The following is a 25,992-nucleotide window of genomic DNA, read 5'->3' as shown; positions in this document are numbered from 1 at the left end:
GTATGTGTGTGTGTGTGTGTGTGTGTGTGTGTGTGTGTGTGTGTGTGATAATCTTTGGACATACTCAGAGAACTAATTTGACATGCAGGAGCTCCATTAAGGAGTTTTGGATTGCCGGAACAAAGGACATCGTCTCTTACATAAAGTTGAATTCTGTAAATACACAACATGGTTCAACAATAAAACACAATGAGTTCAAATAACAGCAATAATAATATTGATTTTGTAAAAACAGTGTGATATGGAGACGTCCAGTTTTGGGTGTGCGAAGTCTTGATTTGAAAGTGGGACTGTTTCTTGGTAGGAGTTTGTTACCTCACTGTGCCGTGCTGCCTTATTAGTTTTGGATGGGACCTGCATTATTTATAGTGGTAAAGAAACTGTGGTGTGCAGCATTGTGTTGGGAGGGACCTGCAGCGGGGGGCTGCTAAGTGCCGGGTTAGATCTCTACTGACAGAAAATACATGGGAGGGAACAGAGAGAGAAGAGAGAGGAGAAAGTAGAAAGAAGTTCTTCATATTAAAACTTTGCACCACAGATGAACATGTGTAGAGTTAATCCTTCTCAGATAATCACGGGACAAACTGCAGCATATATATATCCACCTATGATGAGTTAGTTTAGTGTAAACCTTACTTGCATCACACAACATCATCCATCTTCTTATGTAACTTATTACAGTATAAATGTGCTTTACTGCAACTTTAGTCTCATTGGTGTCGGTGGAGGGCCGGCAAGTATAACCGTTACACCTGCTAAACATCGGCGTGTTTAGATGTGTCATTGTGAATGTGTTAGCTGGCTCAATACATTTTGTGATCTGAATACATCCAATTTGTTGTGATAATGCAGACTTGTCCACATAGCATGTAAAACGCTGAGGTTCGTCATTAACCCCATTAGTCATCTACTAGACAATCAAATGTGCACGAATTCAAGGAGAGAAGCCGCTTGTAGTTCAGGAATACGTCCTCCTGTAGACACCGATCAGCTGTGTACACGTCTGCCAGCGAGTATATTTAGGCCTTTAGTGTTGTTTGGGAAAGCAAACAATCATCGAAATTGTGAATTTACAGAAGAACTTCAGCTTGTGCACAGACAGTTTTCATGTGCAATGAGGCATTAACACCAACATTCGATTTACATATAATCTGGACAAACTGCAGGTTTCTTGTCCAGTCTGACGTCCTCAGATCTCTTAACTGGTGAACACTAATACTGGACCTGATAACAAGTGACAGATTGGATATAAAAGTGTTCGTAGCTTCCGGGTTTGAAAAATGAGGCAGATATGGAAGTGTTTTAAGCTGCAATACCAGCGAGTGCCACTAGAGGTCGGCTCCAAAAAGCCTCCGCTCCATAGACTCCCATTCAACTTCTCTCATCAAATACAAAGTCAATACATTTTTTTCCACAAGTTCTTTAGGTCTTGCTCGCTAAAGTCGCTCCTTCTTATTGGTTTTGTGGTGGTACGCTTTAAAATCATCTCACCATTAATTAGAAAATAATCCTCAAAAAGAAGGTTTTTTGGGGGGGTGAGAGGGGGAGGGGTGTTGGTTTGATTGACAGGCCTTTGGTGCAGTCATGTTTCCACTATCAGTGGGTGGAGCGTAGTGTCCACAGGTTTCCAATCAGATTGAGTCAGACCCAACGCTGGCTCCTCCCCCAGCTCGTTCCAAATATGGTCACTTCCTGCTCCAAACTGCTCCAAACTGGCAAGATGGTGACGGCCAACATCCAAACTCGAAGCCTCAGAACGGCTGTTCACAAAACCAATTTTTCTACAAGTATGTGAACATATCTTGATATTACTGTTGCAAACTGTCGTATTTGCTTTTTTTTTTAAAAATTTTTATATATATCTTTTAAAACATGAATTTGTACAAGACTATTAAAACAAGACAAAGAGTGCCATGAACAAGATGGATTATCAGAAAGGAACAGAGGAAACACACTTGTTCACATTTTTGCCAGACTCAATTCTCTCCACAGGCCTACAGCTAATATGAAGCCACCGTTGAGTTAAGCCTGTTTTCAGCTCCTCTCTATAAAATGACAGGAAACGACATGAAAAAGTAAAGAGTGTATTTAATTTACTCATCCCAGACTCTGTACAGCCAGCTGAGACGACAACTGCGTGCAGGATCCAGCTCTTCTGTTGGGTCAGTATTGAATAATGCAGACTCCCCAGGTTTCATCCCCTCAAAATGGAGATCTCCAGCGCCACATCTCAGCCTTCACACCCATTATTCCACTTGGATGGGCAAAAGACTCAAAGATGCATTCATGCACGCACGCATGCACGCACGCACGCATGCACACACACACACACACACACACACACACACACACACACACACACACACACACACACACACACACACACAAACCACCTCTCAGAGCCCAAAGAACACAGCAGCCTCTGCAAGACAGAGGATGACAGGATAAAAGCTTGATTTTGGAGCTTCGAGGGAATTACTGTGAGATAGACGTATCAGCAGCTGAAAGTTTGTGATGCAACGGATGTAAAAAGAGGTTTCACGGGGGAGAGGGCGGGGGGGGGGGGGGGGGTGACGGGTCCACGAGCACCAGTGGAGAATAAAGCTAAATCTGTAAGAACCTCAGCACCAAAGAAGCAGTTTTCAGGTCCATCAAAAAAAGATCACAGCTCTGTTTTATTGCTTCACCTCAGTGTCATAAAACTGGATTCTTTGTTGCTAACGGCGACCGGAGGAGAGCTCACTTCTAAAATTCACAGTAAGAAATGAGCTTCCCTGTTTCATTTGAGTTTCCACTTTATAGTTCACACCTTTCACGCCTTCTTCTTTTTTTCTACACCTGCTTCTCGCTCCTATATGTCTCGTCTCACGTTCCCCGTCTGATTCTGCCTCTCTTTCCACCGTACATCCTCCCATTTTAAGGAACCTTCCTTTTCTGTTTTGTCTGCCGCTCCCCATGTGTTGCCCCACCCCTCCTGCTCCTCCAACCCACGCCTTCCAACCCCATCCACCTCCACCCTCCTTTCTCTCTTCCTTTCATCCTCCCCTCCCTCTCTCCCTCTCTCCCTCTCTCCCTCCACACTCTCAGGGCATTTTTCTATCTCTTCTGAGTCACACCTCATGAATTATTTACTTGTGCATCTCAGCGGGGAATTTTGCTGCGTTTTTCTTGACCGTTTTTGTACGTCTCAAAGACGGGCAGGCGGGTGTTTCTTCAGAGGTGGAAACTCGTGTCTCCTTTAAATGTGCAGGTGAATGCTTAGTACTCCCACACTGTAAAACAGTAACACCAGCAGAGCAAACTAAAGGAGGTTTAATACTGAAAAGCAGGAAAGGACATTCAAGGTTGAGCTAAAAAAAAAAAAAAAAAACACAATCAAATCATTTTTTGGGGGTAATTTATGAGAATGTGCTTAAATAATAATGTTCTGTTTCATTTCAGAAGATTCAACTCGACCGCAGCGTTTCTCGCAGCGGAGCTCACGCATGCATTGAAATGCAACATGAAATAACACTGAAAAGCGAGCAGAAATGTGCCACGCCCCACCCTGCACTCCCAGGACTTCATCACTCTGCTGCTACACACGAACATGCACCTACACACCTACACACCTACACACCAGGGCTTCCCTGCAAATTCATGTCTTTTTTTTTAATAATAGCTCTTTGTGATAAAATTTTCAGACAGAAGCTGCTCAGTTTTTTCTTCAGACTTTGGTGGTGCCACTGATTCTCATTAGCGACATCACCCCAGTTTTATTGGCAAGTATAACAGCGCCAAGAGACATAACAGCACATCTTCGCCTGGAGCGCATTAAACGTGTAAACACTGCAATATTCTTTTTATTTAAAGCACTGATGCATGTCGTTATATCAGCACTATCAGCTGCTTACAATATAAGCTTTCATAGCAATCAGCATCATAATGACATATAGAGTGTGAATATTACTAAATGCTGAAAAGACATTTCAGGATGTTTTTATTCCATCAGTCTGTTGGAGCTCTGCAGCATTAAAGTCTTCATGAAACAGTTTCTTTTTCTTTGAGGGGCTGCGTGTGCTTCGACAAATCTGCCTCTGTCAGAGGAAGCCGCACCCTGCTGCCTTCTGACGGACAGCAAGAGAGGGGGAACAGGGGATGGTGGGAGAGTCCTCACACACACACACACACACACACACACACACACACACACACACACACACACACACACACACACACACACACACACACACACACACACACACACACACACACACACACACAGAAGAACTGAGCAAAGTCGTCACTGAGGTGTGAAGTCTGTCTGTATTGCGTTCAACCATTTCGTTATCATGTGAAGAGCACTGGAGCAGCTCCATATCAGCAGAATATAAGAGGGAGGGGAGGGGGATGAGGGGGGCAAAAGACAAAAGGCTGGAGAAGTGGGTTATGATGGCAGCGCCGGGGAAACTCCAGGTACAACAGTGTGAATCAAGGTGGAAAAGGAGATGCTTTTAGAAATATATCTTCATATGCCACCATTGCATGTTATTAACTTTGTGGCCTCTAGTTTGTGCTTTTTCTACAGGTATCTGTCCAACCTGCCCAGTATGTATCGTTTTTTGTTTTAATGTCACTCACATGGGAAATATTGTATCGTTGGGTTTCTCTCTGTGACATTGAAAATTCTTGACCTTATTGTGTTAAGTGCCCCAAGTTTACTCATGTTGTGCTTTGGCACTTTATAAATATAAAATTGCATCAAAAACAAAAATTTAACACTGATATCTAAACAAGTTGTTCAAAAATGTTACTCAGTAATATAACGTGATATAATTCATTCAAAGCAAAAGTTCTATGAAAGCATTTTAGCAGGTAAACAATAGTCATGTTGAAGACCTGTCCATTTCAGATTGGAAAGGGATTTTTTTTTTTTTTCTAATGTCAAGTGATCCTTGTGGCACTTAAGGCATCATATCTTATGATCTTACCTGCAAATGCATCTTGTAGCTACCCGCCATCCCATAACCGTGAAAGTAAAATTTTAAAAGTAAAACGTAAAGTACCTCAAAATATTACATCAGCTGACCGATAATGAGCTGCATCAAACATCAGAGGAACTAGAGCAGATTGCTTTCTCTTTCTTTCTTATATTTCATTATTCCTTCATTTCAAAATAAAAGCACCACAATAAAGTGGTAGTGATTCAATACAAAAGCAGAAATCTCTGCTCTGTTCAGGGACGTGCAGGTGTTGGTGCAGCACATGCTACACAAAGAGAACAATTACAGATGTTGAATCAATAACAGCCCTGATAATCTGCATATCTGCAAAGACAGAGTCGACAGGACGTCAGCCTAACATTGATGCTATCTTTATACAGTGCAGAGAGGGAAGTATACTCGCTGTCTAATTAGCAGCTTTACAATGAGTTTGCACTCATGGCCGCGCCCTGAACTGCTGGTGTCAACGAGTGTGTCTCCTGCAAACACCAACCAACCAACCGACCTCACCCCACCCCCATCCCCATCCCTCCTCCACGAGGAGCGACGGAGCCGCAGTGTTATACAACGCCCTGCTGTTTCTAACCCTTCCTTTGTCCCACCCCCTGACTCTGGACCTCTTATTCTGCATGTTAAACCTGCTGCTGAGTTATCACTCTCATCATGTCCTGAGTGGATGAACAAGGGATTTGAGGGTGGATGAGCTCCTACAAGTTCACCTGTACTCTGATAAATTAATGATGACATGCAAAGGTTTGGAGGCAGTCTGAAGAAGTTGTATAGGAAAATACAGATTTGTGGGTCTTTAATTACAATTAAAATTCCTCATCTAGTATTATTGTACTTCCACGAAGAGCTACAAGGTGTCGTGTCAAAGTGGATATTGAATGAGAAATACTGCAGGTTTAGCAGCCTTTGGGATTAAGATTAAAACGGGACACTATTAAGGTCTGATTTTCAAATGACAAGTCTCCTCCAAATGAAAACAGATGCCGTGCTGACCTGGAAGATGCACACTCAGCGGTACACGAGTGTCTCTGACGGCGAGTTCAGTGTTCACCGGGGGAAGGAGGTGTGTTGATGTGTAGGCAGGAATTCAGCCTCAGCAGAATGCAAAAGTGAAAACCGCTCATACGTTGACGTAGTTTCTGTCACTGTTGTGACTCCTGCCTGCAAGAATTGTATTTATACAAACATATAAAAAAAAACATTGTATAAACTACATGTGCAAAACACAAAATGGGAATATATCCTGTAATTATTTAGAAAATATGTTATTGCATCACACATCATCTGGAATATTGCTTTTGTATATGAAATAAAAAGGAAGATGGTGGATTATAAATCATATTAAACTGAGAAATGTAAAGCTGTTTTAAACGCCTGGCTGAGCCTCTGAAGTGTTCAGGTGAGCCAGTGGATAAATTGCAGTGTTGACAATCCCCTCGTTGACCTTGGTGTAATTTTACCAGGAGACTTCCTCCTCTTGCAACATGTTTCTATTGTTACTGATAACAGAGTCTGAAATACCCCCCCTCCCCCCAAAAAGCGAGCAAAAGAAAAACAGTAAATCTTTATTTTTAACCAAAAATGTTTCTCATACTGTCACATTTTCTTCCTCTCCTGTGATTGTAAATTGAATATCATGATGTGCCTCTGAGAGCTTATAATTGGAATTGTTTTTAAATGATTGAACTGTTTAAGACAAAACAATTATTTGACTTTATTCACAGAAATGTGACCCTGTCCAAGCAGCACTCAGGACCTTGTAGGGGTTGTGTGGGAACAAAGTGCCACCATCTGGTACAACATGGTACACATCTAATCATAAATAAAAACACTTTTACACTGAAGATTTGTGGATTCAGAATGAATTCAAATCTGAAAAGATTAACCGGTTAATTGATTAGTCAGTTGAAGGGAAATATATTTATAATCAACTGATTATTTCAGGCATTTTTCAAGCAAACAAGTTTGGCTGGTTCCAGAATTTCAGATGTTGGGTAATGCTTTTCTTTTTTATAAATTATTGTAAATTTGTGTTTTGGAGAGCTGGTTGGATAAAACCAAACATATGAAGATGTCTTGTGTTTTGGTAAAATATAACACGCATCTTATAGACAAAACATTGATCAGTTAATACAGTAAATAATTTACAATTTAGATGAGCCTGAACAGAAATTGCAAGAGGTTTATTGGTTATGAGTGTTAAATATGAACAGGGTCTGTATTATTAGTTATTTTTATTGTTGTTGTTTTTTTTTTTTAATTTTATTCCAGAAGCACTTTGTAACTTTGCTTTTAAAAGCTGTTATCTAAAAAACGTTATCATTATCATTATTATTATTTTGTAAGTTCTAATGGGGCTAAAACTGGACGTTACGGGTCATGAAACAGGTGAGAACGGAGACTTTTATTTTGTTGAGCGGACGCTGGACGAGAGGGAGGCGGGACTTCTGGTCTGCTCTGGATGACGCTCAGCTAGTAAGAACCAATCAGGTGAGCTCGTCTCGGACGGTTGGTGTTTTCCGTTTCTTGACCTCGCACATGCGCATTTCATTTTGAAAATGGCGGCCGTGCAGGGTGGAATGAGCGACGCGGTCGACGAAAAGGACATAAAAACGGAACCATCGGGCGACGGCTTCGGAAATAACAATGCAAACGACGGCAGATTGCTCTCCACGTCGCCCGGCTCCAGCGCTTCGGCCGGAAGCAACAAAAGTGCGGCGGGAGCCCCGGAGGACCAGCAGACGCTCCTGGCGGTGCTGCAATTCCTGAAAAAGAACAAACTCTCCGAGTCCGTCGAAATTTTGCGCCGTGAAGCGGGACTACCGGAGGATTCACTGGACCCGAAGGGGGGCGACCCCTCCGGGGCGGGGGGCGCTGCGGGCGGTGAGGACCTCGACGGCGGGGATGCTGCTCTCCTCAGCCGGGTGACCGTGTCAACGTTCGCCGGAGCGCCGGCGCCGACCAAAGGTACCAAACGGCTGCTGCTGCTCTTTATGCGGGAAACACCGACTGGTTCATCCGGTGGTGAAGCCGGGTCACCGACGAGGCTCACACGGAGGGTTTCTTTCAGTGATAGCACACAGTTGTTGACGGAGATCAAAAAAGTGAAGTTAAACCCAGAACAGAAAAGTGCTTTAACTTAAAGAGCACTACCATGTTTGAGTCTTTCTTCTTCTCCGCTTGTTTGAGGTGGTTGGCAGCGTTGAGGCGCGTTACCGCCCCCTGCTGTTGGCGCCACACATCTATTTTAACCAAAACTAATGTAAAACAATAACCATATGTCACTGAAAGAAATCCCCTAATTTCATCACACTGAACAACAGTCTCTGATCTATTCTTTGGACTTCAGAGATTACCAACAAAGATTGTTTTGTTATTTCCCCCATTCATATCAGCCGAGTTAGATTCTAAATGCAAATGTATTGGTCAAAACAATAGTTGTTGTTTTTTTTTTTTTGCATCAAGAAGTTCAGAGACTGCTTTGTGCACAGAGCAGTTGGAAAGCTGTAACCTTTTGTTACATTTATCCTGTAAATAAATTGAAGTAAACTTAACTTAACTTCTGATACGACCTCACTTCTGTTGGTCTTTTTTCAGCCGCACCTGCGGAGGATCAGCCCGACGTCAACGTGGTGCTGTCGGCTTACAGCCAGCAGGGAGATCCAGTTCTGTACGAGGTCTACTACAGCGGCCTGAAGAGGTTCATAGAAACGGTCCTGGACTGCCACCGAGCAGAGCTGTCTCAGGTCTTCTACCCGCTGTTCGTCCACATGTACCTGGAGCTGGTGTACAACAATCATGAAACCGAGGCCAAGGCCTTCTTTGACAAGTGAGTCTCCTCGAGGTACATCTTTAAAGTACATAAAATACACACCGCAGTCTGCTCACCTCACCAACCCGACCTCCTCCTCTCCGTCCGTCAGGTTCAGTGGGGACCAGGAGTGCTACTACGCGGACGACCTGCGCATTTTGTCCAGCCTGTCGAAGAAGGAGCACATGAGAGGCAACGAGACGCTGCTGGACTTCCGCACCAGCAAGTTCGTGCTGCGTATCTCCCGCGACTCCTACCAGCTGCTGAAGAGACACCTGCAGGAGCGCCAGAACAACCAGATCTGGAACATCATCCAGGAGCACCTCTACATCGACATCTTCGACGGCATGCCGCGCAGCAAGGGCCAGATCGACGCCATGTCCGGCAGCTTGGCGGGAGAAGCCAAGCGAGAGGCCAACAAGGCGAAGGTAGGATTCATAAAACCACACGTATAAATAAGATCTGCGTTCTTCTTGATTCATGTTATCATGTCCCGGTTTCACTCGTCATCCTGCTGCAGGTTTACTACGGGCTGCTGAAGGAGCCAGAAATCGAGCTGCCTCTCGATGACGAGGACGAGGAGGCGGAGAACGAGGAGGGCAAACCCAAGAAGAAGAAGCCCAAAAAGGACAGCATGGGCTCCAAGAGCAAGAAGCAGGATCCCAACGCTCCTTCACAGACCAGGTGGGGATCCTTCAGTTATGACCTCAGTTTGACCCCCCGAGTTTACACCAGTTTCAGTTGATGAAATAATGAACTACAACAGAGGCAGTTGGATTTTTGATTTCTTTGATCTTTGTCGCCTGCTCTCCCTGCGGCTCATTTTTACTTCTCTTCTGGTTCTTCAACTTCCTGTAGTTGGTTCAAAAGTTCGAACAATCGAAAAACTGACTAACCAACTCTGATATTTTGGTTTGGACTTGATCGAAAAGTCCATAATTGGACTGATTGGTTTAGAATATGAGATGTGATCTTTTTTCATTTGAAATGCATATCGACACGTCGACTGGCTGATCGACGGTGAAACTTGAATCGCAGTAACTCACTGAGTGAGACGCTGCTCCAGGAATCCTGAAGTTCTCTGAATCTTCTCGTCCGTGGCTGCTGATAATAAAATGTACGTCTGTCGTTGTTTAGGATTCCGCTGCCAGAACTAAAAGACTCGGACAAGCTGGACAAGATCATGTACATGAAGGAGGCCACCAAGAAGATCCGGCTAGGACCCGACAACCTCCCCTCCATCTGCTTCTACTCTTTCCTCAACGCTTACCAGGTAAAACCTCGTGGACACAGCGGTTCCCTGTTGGTCACCGGAGCGTTAACAGACGTTCCTTCTGTTTGTCCTCTGCAGGGTCTGACTGCCGTGGACTTCACCGACGACTCCAGTCTGGTTGCGGGAGGCTTCGCCGACTCCACGGTGAGAGTGTGGAGCGTCACGCCGAAGAAGCTCCGCAAGGTCAAGTCTGCAGCAGGTACGTGTGGCGCTGAACCAAAACATCTTCAGCTCACTCTTAGAAAAAAGTTCATTGAAAACTTTTAATTGCATTTTCAACCATTTTTTTTTTCTTTCTCTCAAGACTTGAATCTGATCGACAAAGAGTCCGACGACGTGCTGGAGAGGATCATGGACGAGAAGACGGCCAGCGAGTCAAAGATACTGTACGGACACAGCGGCCCGGTGTACGGCATCAGCTTCAGCCCGGACCGGTACGACTGGACTTTGTTCTGAAGTCAAGTCCCTTTCCTTAAAGAGACGTGTCGTTGAATGTCTGTTTGCCTTTCAGAAACTACTTGCTGTCCAGTTCTGAAGACGGTACGGTCCGGCTTTGGAGTCTCCAAACATTTACTTGCCTTGTGGGCTACAAAGGACACAACTACCCGGTGTGGGACACCCAGTTCTCCCCCTACGGGTACTACTTCATCTCCGGGGGACATGACAGAGTCGCTCGGTAAGAAACTGCAGAGCTTTTTGATTTTGTAATGATTGTGTGAAATTTAACATATTGTTCTCCCGTGTTCTTCTTTCATGGGTCCGGTTCTGTCCTCTCTCCTCCAGTCTGTGGGCGACGGATCACTACCAGCCTCTGAGGATGTTCTCCGGTCACCTGGCCGACATCACGTGCACACGTTTCCACCCAAACTCCAACTACGTGGCCACCGGCTCGTCCGACCGCACTATCCGCCTCTGGGACGTCCTCAACGGGAACTGCGTCCGCATCTTCACCGGCCACAAGGTCAGAGTTCACCGGAGCACTTCTCTGATCGGCATCATCTTAGTCAGCAAAATAAAAGGTTTTACTTTTTACGGGTCTGTGCGACAAGTCGGCTCATAATATGTCAACCAAACGTGCCGTTCTTTAATTTACCGTTTTAATTACTTAAAAATATTTGAACACTTCCATTAACTACATTTTATTTTTGGTCATATTTTAAGGCACCAAAACAGAAGAAAATTGCAGTAAATATCAAAAAAAGTTTTGTAAAACTCCACAAGGGGGAGACAAAACAAAAGCAGTATCTAAATGCTTCTAACCATTTTTCAATGTTTGTCTTTTACACATCAGTTCTTGAGGAAAAAAAACACAGCGAACATATTGGTGTGTTTGACTGAGAATATGTATTATTAAACATAATATATACTTAGTGTACATGTACACGTCATGTTGGGTTTTTGGTGGCTAAAGTTTCTTTGGTCTCAAGTTTTGAGAATCACTGGTTTAACCGAATTAAATGAAGCATTTATTGAACTCAACAAAATGTCTTCACACATTCAAGAAAAGATTGTTTGAGTTGTGTTTAGTTTGTGAATCGGAGATGCTGAAGATTGACAGATGTACGTCACCCGTCCGTTACCGGTAACTTCCAGGGTCCCATCCACGCGCTGGCTTTCTCTCCCAACGGGAAGTTCTTGGCGTCCGGAGCCACCGACGGCCGAGTTCTTCTGTGGGACATCGGCCACGGCCTGATGATCGGAGAGCTGAAGGGCCACACCGACACCATCTACTCCCTCCGGTTCAGCCGGGACGGAGAGATCCTCGCCTCCGGTGGGTTTTCAAAACCTCTTTTCATGCTTTTTCTTTCAACTAAATCAACCTGAGAATTTGCAACTTCTGAATTTCATCCATATTTGGAGACTGGTGAGGAAACTAACAAAACATCTAGCTGTAGTGACTAAGCTTCTTGTTTTCTAGGCTCGATGGACAAGACGGTGCGTCTGTGGGACGCAACGAAAGCATTCGATGATTTAGAGACGGACGACTTCACGGCAGCTACGGGACACGTCCATCTACAAGACAACTCCCAGGAGCTTCTGCTGGGCAACTACGTGACTAAATCCACACCCGTCGTCCACCTTCACTTCACCCGGAGGAACCTGCTTCTGGCAGCCGGATCCTACAACCCCTAAAGACGTGAAATGTGTTGCAAGAAAATAATCAATGGAAGCTTGAAGTGACACAAACTTCAGGTCCCTGAGCTCCACCAGTATCCCGGGAAGGTTGTGGTGCAATGGGAGTAAAAACAAACTGCATAATTATCATTTCGCCTTTGGCTAACATCCAGCTGTGAATGAAAATTAAAAACAAATTAGGTTAGCCAGCTGTCTTGTCCCAGTCTGGCAGATCGAGCTCCTCTATTGCAGATTGTTCCTATAAATCACTGCCATGAGTTACAGCTTCACTCAGCACGTCGCTGACATTTCTGTAATATAGTATTTTATACCGGTGCACACTGTAAATAAAACAAAGTGTTTTCTATGTTTTTTTGGGGGCCTAAATGCTCTTTATTGTCAACATTGTGAAACCAAACGGACATATTATTATTACAAGCGTGTCCAGCTGCTCAGCTCCGCTGCCGGCCGTCCAACCTGTCGGGGAGACAACACGATCGGTGAGTCACTTCAACGGAGCAACACTCGACTTGAGATTTAGAAACTGTTAATGTACTTACATCATCACTTCTCTGTGATGGCGGCCTGTTTTTTGGGCTTCAATTTGAAGAAAAGGGCAATGCCTGCTATGGCGGCATATGTGGCCAAAACACACTAAAAAAAAACAAAGACAAATTCAATAACAGGAGGATATTTTTCAAAACTACTTGAAAGTGCAGTTTTATTTACACGACTTACATTCCTCCTGCCTACGATTGTGTATGCATTGAAGTATTTGTTAATCCCAGTGAACTGGTGCTGAGCTCCGGCGTCGTGGCCTCCCATGATGGATAATTAATGGTCCTACCACCAGGAAGATCAAAGTTAATTAGTGTTACAGTACATATGGACATGTTTGATCACCCTGTGAGCTCATCTTATTCATTTTAGACGTCTTATCACAGGAACTTACATTTCTTTGTAGAAGTGAGACACCTGGAACACTAATAGATATTTTGCACAAATATTGAATTGATCAAGACATCAAAATGTTAAATGAAGAAAAAAAAAAACATTTCTATATAAACCAAAGTGGAATATAACAAAGTACATTTATTCAAGTGCTGCATTTCTATTTTTATGCACTTTGCATATTTTCACTACAAAATCTTAGAAGAAAAAAAGACTTTTTTACTCCACAACATTTATCCAGCAGCTTTAACTACCAGTTAGTTTTCAGATAAAAACAATTCATACAGTTAAATGAATGTTTTCTGTTTGAATTATTAAACATGCCTTCACGGGTTGAGGAAAGTGTCCAACTTCTGAAGCTAAATTAAGTTTTTAGAAACTATTGAAGGATCTGAAAAATGCATCAGTCGTGAAAACAACACTTAACATGCAACGCTCCAGTTTATAATAAATTAACTGATAAATAACAGCTGACATTTCATTCAGACCGACTTCCACACGTTAGCTCGTTCGTTAGCTTGCAGGGTTAGCCTCCCGGCTAGTTTGATGTTTTTCAGAGCATCAGCTGGACGCTACGTCGTCACAGAGCCGGTTTTAAGGTAACTTAGGTTCCACTCAAAACTCTTGAAACCAAAGTGAAAGGGCTGGTTGGTTTGTGGATGTGTTGCAGCTTACCTTTCACACGCGACCCTTGTACCAACAGAATGAGACGAGTGCCCTTCAGCAGAGGCCGTGATGCTAACCAATTCACCCGGAAGTCCCGCCCACTTCCCTGTAAACCCACGCTATTGGTCCAAAATAATGTCGCTCAAAATTACGAATCGGAAACGATCGCTGAATGGCTAAAGTTAGTGCCAGTCATCAGTTCGTCTTTGTGATTGGGTGGAAGGACGGCCGGCCCCCGTTTAACGTGTTCTTCCGGGTTACGGTGATCGTGTTGCTGATCGAACACGTGAGTTTTGATCTCCACAAACGGGATTTAACGTGCGGAAATCCTCTGATGTTACAGGTAAGTAACTCCGGTGGTTCAATACAACCGTCCGTCTGCATTTGCGTTTTGTCTGCTGCCGAACTTCTTCCTGTTTGTTCCGGTTTGGATTCAGCAGATTGTCTCGTGCAGTTTTGATTTTCCGACTTGTTTATATATTCCTACATCCTAAAGCACGTGATGTCATATTTAAACCTCAAAATGAATCACAACTTTGATGAGTGAAACGTGCTGCTCTAATAATTACGATCTGTCTGTGTATTAGTGAACCAGCAGCCTTTTGGACATGAAGGGAAGATCTCCTTTTTATTTTCCTCAGACGCCTGAAACAACATCCAGCATGGCGTCAGTGGAGGAGGACTTCCCTCGAGGTGGGACCAGCAGGAAGCCCACTGAGAGTAAAATAGTGGTGCAGCGGACTGAGGTGGACAACTTGTTCCAGGTACAATCCAACTTCTCTTTCTGTCTTTATCCTGCAAGACTTCAAGTGGAAAAACACTGTCCTCAAAAAAGAGCTTCATCTAATTCACATCATCAATACATGAATTCAGTTCAGTTTTTATTTATATTGTGCTAAATCACAACATAAGTCATCTCGGAGCATTTAACAAACTGAGAGGTGGTTCCACCGGAAACAGGCCTGAAAGTTAAAGAACCTCCAGGAACCACAAACAGGCCTTCTGTAACACGGTACATTACCGACGCGCTAATCATTTATTTTTTCCACCGTGTGTTTTAACACTTTATTTATTTACTGCAGCTCCAGAAGGCGTCGGTACGATGCATTTAATATACATATATATATGACAATATAAATGTATATTTTTTTCTCTTGCAGTCAAATGAACAAACAGAAACGAAGAAGAGGAAAGGAGCCTCCAAAGAAGACGGCACGAAGCTCAAGAAGCAAAAGACGGTGGATAAGAAAGAAGACGGCCTGACGCTCAACACAGCGGCCAAATGTGTTGAAATCCTACATATCAAGGTGATCAGGAACACACACACACACACACACACACACACTAACAGGGGCAGCGTGCTGGTTTGACCCGTTTATTGCCTTCAGAACCAATTTCATTATTTGCTGCACCTTCGTCCCAGAGCTGCTCTGTTGGATCGAGACCTGCTGACTGTGGAGGTCAACCGAGTTCAGCCAACTCATTATCACATGAAAGAAACTGGACTGAGATGAAATAAAACGAGTTTTGTGACGTGGTGTCATCATTTTTTTACGATCCGGCAGAGCAACCAGCTCCATATCTGACTTGTGTTTTCTTTTGTCCCAGAATGTGAAGGAGGGCATGCTGATGCTGGGCTGCGTGAAGGAGGTGACCGACTTCGAGGTGACGGTCAGCCTGCCTTGTGGCCTTCAGGGCTTCCTCAGCATCAAGAACATCTGCGACTCGTACGCCAAGCTGCTCAGCGAGCAACTGGACTCGCCGGACACGGAGGTGAGTCCCGTGGAGGGATGCTGTCCGTCTCGGCGTTTTGTGGACGACCGTGTAGTTTTAAAATCGTTTACACATTCTAGGAAGTTTTTTTTTTTTTTTTTTGTGACACGTTTCTGTGCTTTTCCCTCGACAGGAGATCTGCTCCCTGCAACACCTGTTCCACCCCGGCATGGTGCTCAGGTGTGTGGTCGACAGGCTGGACATAGCCAAGGGAGGCTCGCTCAGCATTCAGCTGTCAATCAATCCAAAGACGGTCAACAAGAGTCTCAGCTCGAGCACTCTGAAAGCTGGAATGGTGAGCAATCAATGAGCATCATCAGCTATATTAAACGTTTTTAAAACAGTTTTAGATGTGAATATCTGAACGTGTGCTGCAGGTCCTGAGCGGGTGTGTGGAGAGTTCAGAGGATCATGGCTGCATCGTGGACGTTGGCGTCAGTGGAACCAAAGCTTTCCTGCCAAAGAGCGCCATCACAGTCAAGTCCAACAATCCTGAAGGTGTGAAAATAATAATGTTGGGAATAACCTCCATTAGTGGCATCTTTCTGTTCCCGTGCAGAGTGGCATTGAAAAATTATTTAGAAAAATAAGAGATTTTCTTCCATCTCTCGTGCATCCTGTGTGTTCGTCCCGTGTGCAGAGCTGAAAGTGGGTCAGTATGTGACCTGTCTGGTGGAAGCCGTGAAGAACGACGGCCGTGTGGTCCACCTGTCTGTCGACCCCCGCCGCCGTCGCCCAGACCTGCGCTCAAGCCAATCAGGGCTGGAACCTCACCAACATCCTGCCGGGCCTTCTGGTCAAAGCTGCCGTCAAGAAGGTGGAGACGGACGTCTTTCTGTTTATATCAACCCGGAACATCTCCAGAGAACTGCTCTGTCAGCGCCGTTATCGCAGCTTTTAATGAACTTTGTCGGCGTTGCAGGTGACCAAACACGGTATGTTCCTGGACTTCCTGTCGTCCTTCAGCGGCCAGGTGGACTTCCTCCACACGGAGCAGACGTCCAGCTACTCGGAGGGAGATCAGGTAAATCTGAGCCGGCCTGTCCACCGCGGACTCCGTCTCCAGCTCATGTAAATGTTGTTTCATGTTTTTTTTGATGCGTCCACCTGCCAGGTGCGAGCGTGTGTGCTGTACGTGGAGCCGTCCTCCCGTCTGGTGGGACTGAGCCTGCGCAGCTACCTGGTTCAGCCCGGGACCTCGGTGGACTCCACTCCTGCTGACGGGGATCGGGCCGGTGAGGTGGTGAAGGGGTGCAGCATGACGGCTCTGCACCACATGTCTGGAGCCGTGCTGGAGATGCCAGACAAAACGCTGGCCTTCGTACATGTGAGTTGAAACGACGCTCCGGGAAAGAAATGCACTCGATGGGTTAAAATTCAATAAATTTATATTATTTCATTATCCGTCTCGACAGAGAAACCACCTGAAGGAGTCCAACGAGCCATCCAATGAGAACAGAGTGTTGGCGATGTCCGAGCACACCTGCAGGATCCTGAACTTCAGCCCCATGGACCAAATTCACTTTGTTAGTTTACGAAAGTACGTAGCGCCTCATTCACGTGTTTTATTCTGCAGGAAGTATCATATTGTGACGTTGATATGCTGAATGCCGTCTCTCGTCTTGGTTTCAGGAGTGTGATTGACAAGCCGTTCTACAGATATCAGGATCTGCAGGCCGGCCAGATCGTTGAGGTGAGAATAAAACATCACCTTCTGTTCAAGTCAAAAGAAAGAAAGAATCTTTTAAAGCCATCGAGGCAGCCCGAGTTTAAAAGAAGGAAATGCACTGCAATCATTTAAAGTGTCGATGCTGAACACCTGCAGACAGTCGACCAGCATCAGTGAGGATTTCTGTAAACGACCCTGAAAACTAAAAAATCAGTTTGTAGGTCATTTTGTCCCCTTGTCTGTCTCACTCTGTCCTCCGTGTGCGTCTCCTCCTTCAAGGGGAAAGTGTCGGTCCTGCTGAGTCACGGCATGGTGGTGCATATCTCGGACCACATCAAAGGTCTGGTGCCTCGGACGCACCTCTCCGACATCGTCCTCAAGAACCCGGAGAAGAAGTACAGTGAAGGCATGAAGGTCAAATGTCGGGTCAGTGCAGGTCTTCACTGAGTTTTAAAGACCGCAGGAGTAAAATCTATAACGTGCGATGTCACCCGAGTGGACAGATTTTCACGCTTGTCTGAGTCTGTATTTGTGCCTCCAGGTGCTGTCGGTCGATGCACAGAACAAGAAGCTGTACCTGACCAGGAAGAAGGCTCTGATTGACAGCTCCCTGCGGCTGTTCCTCAGCTACAGCGACGCCCGTCCCGGCCGCGTGTCCCACGGCTACATCGTGTGCATCAAGGACTTCGGCTGCATCGTTCGTTTCTACAACAACGTCAAGGGTCTGGTGCCGCTGAGCGAGCTCAGCTCGGAGCCCGTCGTCAGCCCCGAGGACGTCTTCTACGTCGGCCAGGTGAGGCGAACGTGTCCGTTGCTGAGGATCTGACGGAGGTTGAGAGAACTGCTTTGATTTGGTGGTTTTTCTGTTGATGTTTCAGGTGTTGAAGGCTAAAGTCTTGCAGTGTGACAGCGACAAGGCCAAGATGGTGCTCTCATTCAAGGCCGTGTCGGAAGGAGAAACGGAGGAAGCTGCCAAGCCTGCGTTGGACTGTGAGGTTGGGAAGGTGAGATCTGCTCCGTGGGCTTTTTCTTTTCTTCCCATTTATCTCAACGCATCAGATTTCCCTCACCGGCTGTCTGGGATCTTCTCTGTGACGTAGAGGCTGGAGGCAAAGCTGCTGAAAAAGTCCGTCAACGGTCTGGAGGTGGCCATTCTCCCTGAAGAGATCCGTGCCGTTCTACCCACAATGCACCTCTCCGATCACGTATCCAACTGCCCGGCGCTGTGGGAGAGCCTTCAGGAAGGAGACGTCATCTCGAACCTCATCTGCTTCAACAAGAACAAACAAAACATCGTATCCTGTTTAACCTGCTTTAATTTATTGATTATATACAGGATGACATTTAAATTGTTCTTCAGCGGGAGAAAAACGTTGTTTTATTTTCCTGAGCTGCTTTCAATTTATAGTCTGTGACCAAGAAGCCGACAGTGAGGTGGTCCCTGGAGGAAGGAGTGGTGGCCAAAGATTTCTCGGAGATCACCGTCGGCCGGCAGCTGATTGGTTGGATCAAGAACATCATGTCTTACGGCGTGTTTGTAGAGTTCCCGTACGGCCTCGTCGGTCTCGCACCCAAATCGGTGAGTAATCGTTGGATAAACCTTAAAACTTCCACTTCTACATCGTGTATTTATTTCCCTGATTAAAAAAATTCTTCTCCTTTTTTTTATTTGTAGGCCATGACCGACAAGTTCCTCAGCGACACGACGGCGGCCTTCCAGCTCGGCCAGACGGTCGTCGCTAAAGTGACCAACCTGGACGAGGAGAAGCGTCGGTTCCTGGTGACGCTGAAGGTTTCGGAGGTCATTTCTCCGGCGGGGGACGCTCAGACCCGACTCATCAACGGGCTGCAGGAGAGGAAGGCCGTCAACGAGATGTTGGCTGTGAGAGGTACGTGTTCAGGATGATGCTTCGTGCTCACATCAGATCCTTTGTGAATCCGCCGCCTGATATTCTTTATTTTGCAGATAGCAGCGAGCTTCGCCAGCAGCTGGCTGCTCTGTCTGCAGGTCAGAAGCTGAAGCTGACTGTGGACGCCGTGAAGGACAGCGGAGCCACGTTCAAGTCAGACGACCTGAGCAGCGCGACCATCCAGGCCACCAAGTACCACGTCATGGGTTCGTATCCAACCGGACGCAATTACAGTTTGAAGGATCCTAAAATCCCCAAAATACTGGTCCATAAATGTATTTAGGAACTTCTCATGTCTCCATTGACTGAAACAAATAATAGACACAGAATAATATCAGGTGTTAATTGTTAGAAAAATTACTCCAAGGCTGTATTCAAAATCAAACATATCGGACATTTATTCTTGCAAGAAGGAGCAAATACATGTACACTCAAAGAAAGGTGTCCAGCATTGCTCGAAGTCTCTCCTCCGTAGTTCACCTTTATACAGTGTGACAAACTGTTGACAGTCACCCCCACTTCCTCTGTAGATCTGATTTTATAGATAGTACTGAGTGAGGTCGTAGATCACAAGATAAAGGTACAGAGACGTTGTAACTGAGACTATAGGAACATGTTGTGCAACAGATAAATGAGTACATCTTTTCTGAGACAATAGGAACATGTTGTGCAACAGATAGACAAACATTTGACAAGTATGATGAGTTCATTATTTTCCATCATTAATGATTCTGATATCGATAAATGGGCCAATAGTCTTTATTTATACTCTGTATATACAGTATTTATATAAAGACATTTTTTGCAGTGATCTCTCGGGTGCACTGAAGTTATCAAACACTTTTCTATGAAATAATTACAAACAGGTATTAAACAACCAAATTTAAAATAAGATTTACCACAAGCCTCTTTTTCTGCATTAAAAGATTTTCTGTAAAAAATTTCGACCGTGTACACTAATACCTGCTACTGCATTACCGATCAAGCTCGTCAATTACTTTAGAGATGAAACAAATAGGTGATTAATTATTAGTCTTATTTGATACGTTGTCTGTTATTTGATGGGTTTTAGACCGTTAATTAGGTAAAGCTAACTTTTGAAAATGTTAAATGTTGCTTAGGAAGTATGACAGTTGTTCTCACTATTTTCACAGGCAGAGATTAAAGGATGAATCGATTAATCTAGAAAATTGTCATCATATTATTCACTAATGCAGCTGAAGCCCCTTTGAGGTTTTTCCCACTTTGTTCTGAGTCTTTTCACCAAACTGAAACCAGTTTGTGTTGTTTGCATCATACACATGAAATTGAATTAATAATCATCTGATATGGTACGGAGACACGACTGGATCATATCTCACTCATACAGAATGTAAAGTGATACGTTTTTCTGGCGGCTGCTTGTTTTTCAGGCGTTAACTTGACTGCAGGACAGAAAGTCACTGCGGTCGTCCTTCATGTCGACATCATGTCCACGTGTGTCCATGTTTCCATCATCTCCAAGCTGGTGGCGAAGAAGAAATCTGTGAGTGTTACTCTGCTTTGCTGACTCGTTTCACACCCAGAAAGTTGAACATTTCCACATTTACTTAGATGGAATTTTTTAAGGGTGTTGGTTGCACATAAGATCAGTTTTTTTTATCGCTATTCCCCAATGAGATGTTTTCATTTTCTTTTCATAGCTGACTGAAGGATCAAACCACACAGCGATGATTCAGTACATAGACAAAGACTTTGCCGTCATCTCACTGGACGATACGGCGCAGCTGACCATGATCCAAACCAGCAGCCACCTGAATGAGGTCCTCCTGTCAGAGTCCTACAAGCTGAAGGCCGGTATGACTTTGACCGTTGAAGTGATAGAACCCAGTTGTGAGGAAATGCAAGGGCTCCCCCTGGTGGCGTGGCAGCGCAGCGCACCAAAACGACAGCGCACCACCTCCGAGAACCAGTCGGGCTCGAAAGGCCACTGCTTCGGGGAAATCCTGCAGGGGAAGGTGCGCACGGTGAAGCCCACCTGCATCCAGGTCACGCTGGAGGACGGAAGCACGGGCAGCGTGCACGTGTCCGAGGTGATGGAGGCTGCCGACGTGTGCATGAAGTCCTTCCCCACGTCCTCGGTGAAGGTGGGCAGCGTGGTCACCGCCAGGGTCATCGGTGGACGAGAGGCCTCCAGTCACAGGTGAAGGACACGACATTTCATCCTTCTTTCTCATGTTGTTTTTTATTCCAATAAACCACTGAAACACTGAAGATCCATCGGAGGTTTGATGAACTGTAAACTGATCGTGAACTGTTTTCCTTTCAGATTTCTGCCTTTCTCTCATCCCAAATTCACGTACAACATTTGTGAGCTCACACTTATACCCAGGTAATTGTTTTAGGTTTTTTTTTCCGTTAATTTCAGTGGATACATTTTTGTCATTATTTTCTGTCTGGATTGATTATGGGATGTAGAGGCCGGAGGCAAAAAGGGCTGGAAAAGTCCATGAAGTGTCTGGAGGTTTCCATCATCCACAGTTTATACCTCATATACCTCTTATACATCATAACCTGAATATTTTCACATCAAAAGTATTGAGACATCGATGCCTGCAGCCTTTTGTTTTAATAAAATAATGCATAATGTGATTAGAAACGACAATAACATGAATGCAAACCTGTTGTGTTGTTTTATCTGTTTTCGGTTTGTTTCTGCTTTTTTTTAGTAAAATGGACGCGAGTGTAGATTTCAAACCCGTCACAGCAAAAGAAAAACTGAACAGCTTGAAGGTCGGAGAAGAAATAACGGGCTTCGTATCAAAGGTGAGATGTGATGATTGACATGTCTTTCTGTAGCTTTATTTTGGTCTATTTTTGTTTATACGTTGACAAATACAAAAAATATATATATTTTTTTTTAAAGGAACAAAATCAAAAGTTATTGCTTACAACTCCTTCGTTCTGCCGTCTTGTTGTTCATCGTGTTTCTGTTTTTATCTCCAGTTTCATCCAGACAGGAAGTCTTTGGATATCACTACTGATCCTTGTGTCACCGGGACTGTTGAGCTGCTGGCTATGATCACCGATCCTAAAGTAAGCTGTTGTTTCATATGTAGCAAATATCATTTTTATAATTCAAGACATAAAAAAAAAAAAAGTCGAGAAGTTACATTTAATTTAATTGTGCTTATTTTCAGGATGCCGGCCACCCGGAGAAACTGTACAAGCTGGGCCAGGCAGTCCGCGTTAAAGTGGTGGAAGTGAGCGTCAAACCTCATCGCTTTGTGCTGTCGCTCACCGGTACGAGCAGCTCCGACTTTTATGGCTTATTTTTATGTATTTTTTTGGGGGTGTGGGCTCTTTGACTTTTATCATCTGTATCACAGAATCATTTTTAATTCCTGGTTTTTCTTTTTTTTTGTCGCAGGTGTCTATAAACTGGAGGAAGGCAGCACCACTTTGGGGATGGTGACTAAAATTCTGCCACAAGTCGGCCTCCACGTCAAACTTCCCTTCGGCGGCGTGGGGACGGTTTCTGTCACGGACCTCGCTGACGCCTACAAGCCGAACCCGCTGGACACGTACAGCAAGGATCAGCTCGTCAGGTCAGTGGACGCAGCCGCGATCCTGTTAGACAAAGTCATGACATCACATGTAGATTCACCGCTGGATTCTGTAAACCAATGAAATCTTTAATTTAGAGTTTCTTTTCTCTCAGGTGTTCCCTTCTAGGCAACAACAACAACAACAAGTGGCAGCTGTCTCTGCGTCCCTCGAGGTACGTGAAGGCATCCTTGTAAAAGTTGTGACTTTTTTTCGAGTCCGTTTTCAAGAACGTGTATCTCATGACAACGTGCTCCTGCAGGCTGAATCCTCAGCAGGCCAAGCCGGTGAAAGACCTGGAAGTGGAGTCTGTAGCCCAACTGAAGGTCGGCCAGATGATCCGAGGCTACGTGAAGTCTGTGGGGGAGCAGGGCGTCTTCATCAGGTAGCGGACAGGACGGATCAGCGGGCTTCTGATTCTTCTAGAAAAACTTCAGCAGGTATCGTGACGTCTTCATTATTTCTGTATGTTTTGTCTTGCAGGTTGTCGAGAAGCATCACTGGAAGAGCTCAACTCCAGAAGTCTACAAAGTACCTTTTCGGCAAACACAAAGTCCTCTCTGAGCACCTGCCTCCCAACATGCTGCTCACCACCAAAATCCTCAGGTGAGACATCCCTTCACTCGCTCCGGTCCGGTCTAATGCCCGGAATGTCTTTCAAAATAAAACAAAACAAAGTTATCAGAAATTGATTCAAACAAACAGGAAGAATGTATCTGCAAAATGCTGATTATATAAAATCTTGCCCGGCACAGCTTCAGGTTAACGTCTATTTATAAAAGCCCTGCTGTTATTTTCGTTCTCCAACTGTTTCCTGTTCCCGTCCTCAGTATCAACCGAGAGGAGGAGCTGGTCGACCTCTCTCTGCTGCCCGCCGACACCGGGAAGCCCGACGTCCTGCCGGAGTCGCTCGGCCTGCCGCTGCGTCCCGCCGGAGAGGAAAAGAAACACGACACCAAGAAGAAGAAACGCCCGCTGTCGGACAGCGAGCAGGTGACGAGACCAAGATTCAGTTTCCTCTCACTCCAATCCAACGTTACCTCCTTCCTTTGAGATCAAATAGTAAACAGAGCTGAGATGAAAGAGAGAATCAATACTGTCGTCATTCATCCCTCATTCATTATCCTCCAGTCTGACACTAATAAATGCAGCATTGATTTCTGCCTCTGTGTTTTCTCTCTGCACATACTGGATGTGCATGTAGTGTTGTTAATTGTTCTTTTATTCACCAGAAACAAGCCGAGTCCCAAATCCCAAAGAAGAAGAAGAAAACGAGGAAATCCAAGACTGATGACAGCGACAGCGGAGTGGAGGTGTACTTCAGGGAGGAGGAGGAGGAGGAGAAGGAGGATGAAGAACCCCATTCAGCAAAAGTAAGCAGTTGTTCAGTCCAATTTTTTTCATTCTTTGAAATCTGTAATGATGAGATTCAGTAAATTCACTATCCAGAAGCTATGAGTTGTGATCAGAAGTTAAAGGTTGCATTGATGACAATCATTTAAATCTGGAGGAGCGAACCAAGTCTGCGTGTTTTCACCGTGTTGTCACGTTGGTCAATCAAAGTGCCGTCACGTCACAGTTCAGGTCATTTGCACCGAATGTTTTCCATCAGACGCCTCTCAAACATCACAGAAGAACTTGTTGACATTCTGACTCTGAAATTCACGGTGCAAAATGTGTTGAATGAAAACCCAAAGAAAAGCCACCTAATGACCCGACGCACCTCCTTCAGTCCTCTTGAGCAACACGTTCTGAACATTGTGATCGCTCCTTGCGTCACCCTCTCCGTCCTCCTCGTCTCTCAGCAGGTCTCATCCAGCTCAGCGGGTCCGTCCAGGCTGCAGGTGGCAGCAGGTTTCTCCTGGGACGTGGGGCTGAGCTCCTTGAAGCCGGCGTCTGCAGCGCAGGAGGGCGACTCCAGTGATGGAGAGGACCACGACGGAGGCACGAAGGTGAGACGACCATCAGGACGCATTTATAATTTCGGGTTATTGATGGAGAACAACTTTCAACACCAACAGATCGTCTCTTTTGTGACTTGTTCCTTCTTTGTTTTTGGATCACCGCTCACCGTCTTCTCCGTCCTGTATCCGTCCTCCCTCTGATCTCCTCTTAGCCCCAGAAGAAGTCCCGCCACGAGCTGGAGCAGGAGAAGAAGGTGGCGGAGAAGGCGCTGGTGCAGCGGGAGGCCGAGCTGATGGATCCCAGCCTGCGGCCCGAGGACGCGGCTGCATTCGAGCGCCTGCTGCTCGCTTCACCCAACAGCTCGCTGCTGTGGCTCCAGTTCATGGCTCACCACCTGCAGGCCACGCAGATCGAGCAGGCCCGGGCCGTCGCCGAGAGGGCCCTCAAAACCATCTCCTTCAGGTACCTCACCGAGTTAGCGGTGGATGTGAGAAGGTTAAACGTCGCTTCGAGTCAGAAGAGTCTTTTTTTTGTTAATATGGTACTTTCCTCCGTTGCAGGGAGGAGCAGGAGAAGCTGAACGTATGGGTCGCCCTGCTCAACCTGGAGAATATGTACGGCACAGAGGAGAGTCTCAAGAAAGTGTTCGAGCGGGCCGTGCAGTTCTGCGAGCCGATGCCGGTGTACCAGCAGCTGGCCGACATCTACGCCAAGTCCGACAAAACCAAGGTTCAGTCCACCGGGTCTTCAACTCTGCTTTTCTCTGTTAAACGTTTAAGAAGAAAAAGTCGTCCTGTCGTCTCTGACCTCTGCGTGTTGTTCGCCTTCAGGAGGCGGAGGGTCTGTATAAGATGATGGTGAAGCGTTTCCGTCAGAACAAGGCGGTGTGGTTGAGCTACGGCACCTTCCTGCTGCAGCAGGGTCAGAGCGACGCTGCCAGCGGTCTCCTGCAGAGGGCGCTGAAGAGTCTCCCCTCCAAAGAAAGTAAGACGGCTTCTCTTCGAACTGCTGTCTATTGATAGTCTGAAAACAATCTGGCTCCTTGTTTTTGGGTTGGGGCTCAGGCTCCCTGTCCCGGCCGTGTCTCCCCACAGGTTTCAAGCTTTCTGTATCGTCATCTTTCTCCCTCTCAGGTGTGGACGTGATCGCCAAGTTCGCTCAGCTGGAGTTCCGTTACGGCGACGCAGAGAAAGGTCGCAGCATGTTCGACAAAGTCCTGACGAGCTACCCGAAGCGCACCGACCTCTGGTCCGTCTTCATCGACCTGCTGGTCAAACACGGAGCACAGAAGGACATCAGGTGAACAAAAGCTCTTTCTGACATTTTGGATTCTTCCTTCCCTT

The 25,992-nt window shown here is 45.5% G+C and overlaps 3 protein-coding genes across 3 annotated transcripts in view; 2 read left to right on the top strand and 1 right to left on the bottom strand.

Moving 5' to 3' along the window:
• The first annotated feature begins 7,549 nt into the window (after positions 1–7,549).
• On the top strand, positions 7,550–12,562 carry taf5 (TAF5 RNA polymerase II, TATA box binding protein (TBP)-associated factor). Its single transcript, XM_069165942.1, has 11 exons — positions 7,550–7,958; positions 8,589–8,820; positions 8,915–9,230; positions 9,323–9,486; positions 9,940–10,075; positions 10,154–10,274; positions 10,380–10,509; positions 10,587–10,751; positions 10,859–11,036; positions 11,669–11,846; positions 11,994–12,562. The coding sequence occupies exons 1-11, from the start codon at positions 7,550–7,552 to the stop codon at positions 12,206–12,208; spliced, it is 2,244 nt and encodes a 747-aa protein (XP_069022043.1). The 3' UTR covers positions 12,209–12,562.
• On the bottom strand, positions 12,551–13,905 carry atp5md (ATP synthase membrane subunit k). The gene is made up of 4 exons (XM_069165943.1): positions 13,817–13,905; positions 12,929–13,033; positions 12,751–12,844; positions 12,551–12,667 (listed from the first exon to the last, which is right to left on the bottom strand). The coding sequence occupies exons 2-3, from the start codon at positions 13,013–13,015 to the stop codon at positions 12,755–12,757; spliced, it is 177 nt and encodes a 58-aa protein (XP_069022044.1). The 5' UTR covers positions 13,016–13,033; positions 13,817–13,905; the 3' UTR covers positions 12,551–12,667; positions 12,751–12,754.
• Positions 13,906–14,073: 168 nt separating this feature from the next.
• Positions 14,074–25,992, top strand: part of pdcd11 (programmed cell death 11) — a 12,611-nt gene continuing 692 nt past the window's right edge. The window contains 36 exon segments of the mRNA XM_069165801.1: positions 14,074–14,150; positions 14,449–14,571; positions 14,968–15,114; positions 15,416–15,580; positions 15,714–15,875; positions 15,958–16,078; positions 16,221–16,306; positions 16,308–16,397; positions 16,503–16,604; positions 16,695–16,907; positions 16,996–17,120; positions 17,213–17,273; positions 17,529–17,675; positions 17,791–18,042; positions 18,128–18,253; positions 18,350–18,544; positions 18,658–18,828; positions 18,925–19,138; positions 19,216–19,365; positions 20,572–20,684; positions 20,842–21,341; positions 21,468–21,530; positions 21,868–21,964; positions 22,145–22,234; positions 22,339–22,441; positions 22,569–22,746; positions 22,860–22,919; positions 23,007–23,129; positions 23,228–23,350; positions 23,575–23,737; positions 23,977–24,117; positions 24,550–24,696; positions 24,861–25,111; positions 25,210–25,378; positions 25,480–25,633; positions 25,783–25,948. Of these exon segments, the coding sequence (XP_069021902.1) occupies positions 14,142–14,150; positions 14,449–14,571; positions 14,968–15,114; positions 15,416–15,580; positions 15,714–15,875; positions 15,958–16,078; positions 16,221–16,306; positions 16,308–16,397; positions 16,503–16,604; positions 16,695–16,907; positions 16,996–17,120; positions 17,213–17,273; positions 17,529–17,675; positions 17,791–18,042; positions 18,128–18,253; positions 18,350–18,544; positions 18,658–18,828; positions 18,925–19,138; positions 19,216–19,365; positions 20,572–20,684; positions 20,842–21,341; positions 21,468–21,530; positions 21,868–21,964; positions 22,145–22,234; positions 22,339–22,441; positions 22,569–22,746; positions 22,860–22,919; positions 23,007–23,129; positions 23,228–23,350; positions 23,575–23,737; positions 23,977–24,117; positions 24,550–24,696; positions 24,861–25,111; positions 25,210–25,378; positions 25,480–25,633; positions 25,783–25,948 (5,300 nt within the window). The 5' untranslated portion in view covers positions 14,074–14,141.

The sequence above is a fragment of the Embiotoca jacksoni genome, unplaced genomic scaffold, assembly GCF_022577435.1.
Source record: "Embiotoca jacksoni isolate LCO1_2020_lvr unplaced genomic scaffold, fEmbJac1.0.p SCAF_36, whole genome shotgun sequence".
NCBI lineage: Eukaryota > Metazoa > Chordata > Actinopteri > Embiotocidae > Embiotoca > Embiotoca jacksoni.
This window is presented reverse-complemented; position numbering and strand designations above follow the sequence as displayed.

Excerpts from the sequence above, each read along its gene's own strand:
- taf5 (XM_069165942.1), top strand. The coding sequence starts at position 7,550 with ATGGCGGCCGTGCAGGGTGGAATGAGCGACGCGGTCGACGAAAAGGAC. Across the intron at positions 9,231-9,322 it reads GAGAGGCCAACAAGGCGAAG|GTTTACTACGGGCTGCTGAA; the intron begins GTAGGATTCATA and ends ATCCTGCTGCAG. Across the intron at positions 10,510-10,586 it reads ATCAGCTTCAGCCCGGACCG|AAACTACTTGCTGTCCAGTT; the intron begins GTACGACTGGAC and ends TTTGCCTTTCAG.
- atp5md (XM_069165943.1), bottom strand. The coding sequence starts at position 13,015 with ATGGGAGGCCACGACGCCGGAGCTCAGCACCAGTTCACTGGGATTAAC. Across the intron at positions 12,845-12,928 it reads CAATCGTAGGCAGGAGGAAT|TGTGTTTTGGCCACATATGC; the intron begins GTAAGTCGTGTA and ends GTTTTTTTTTAG.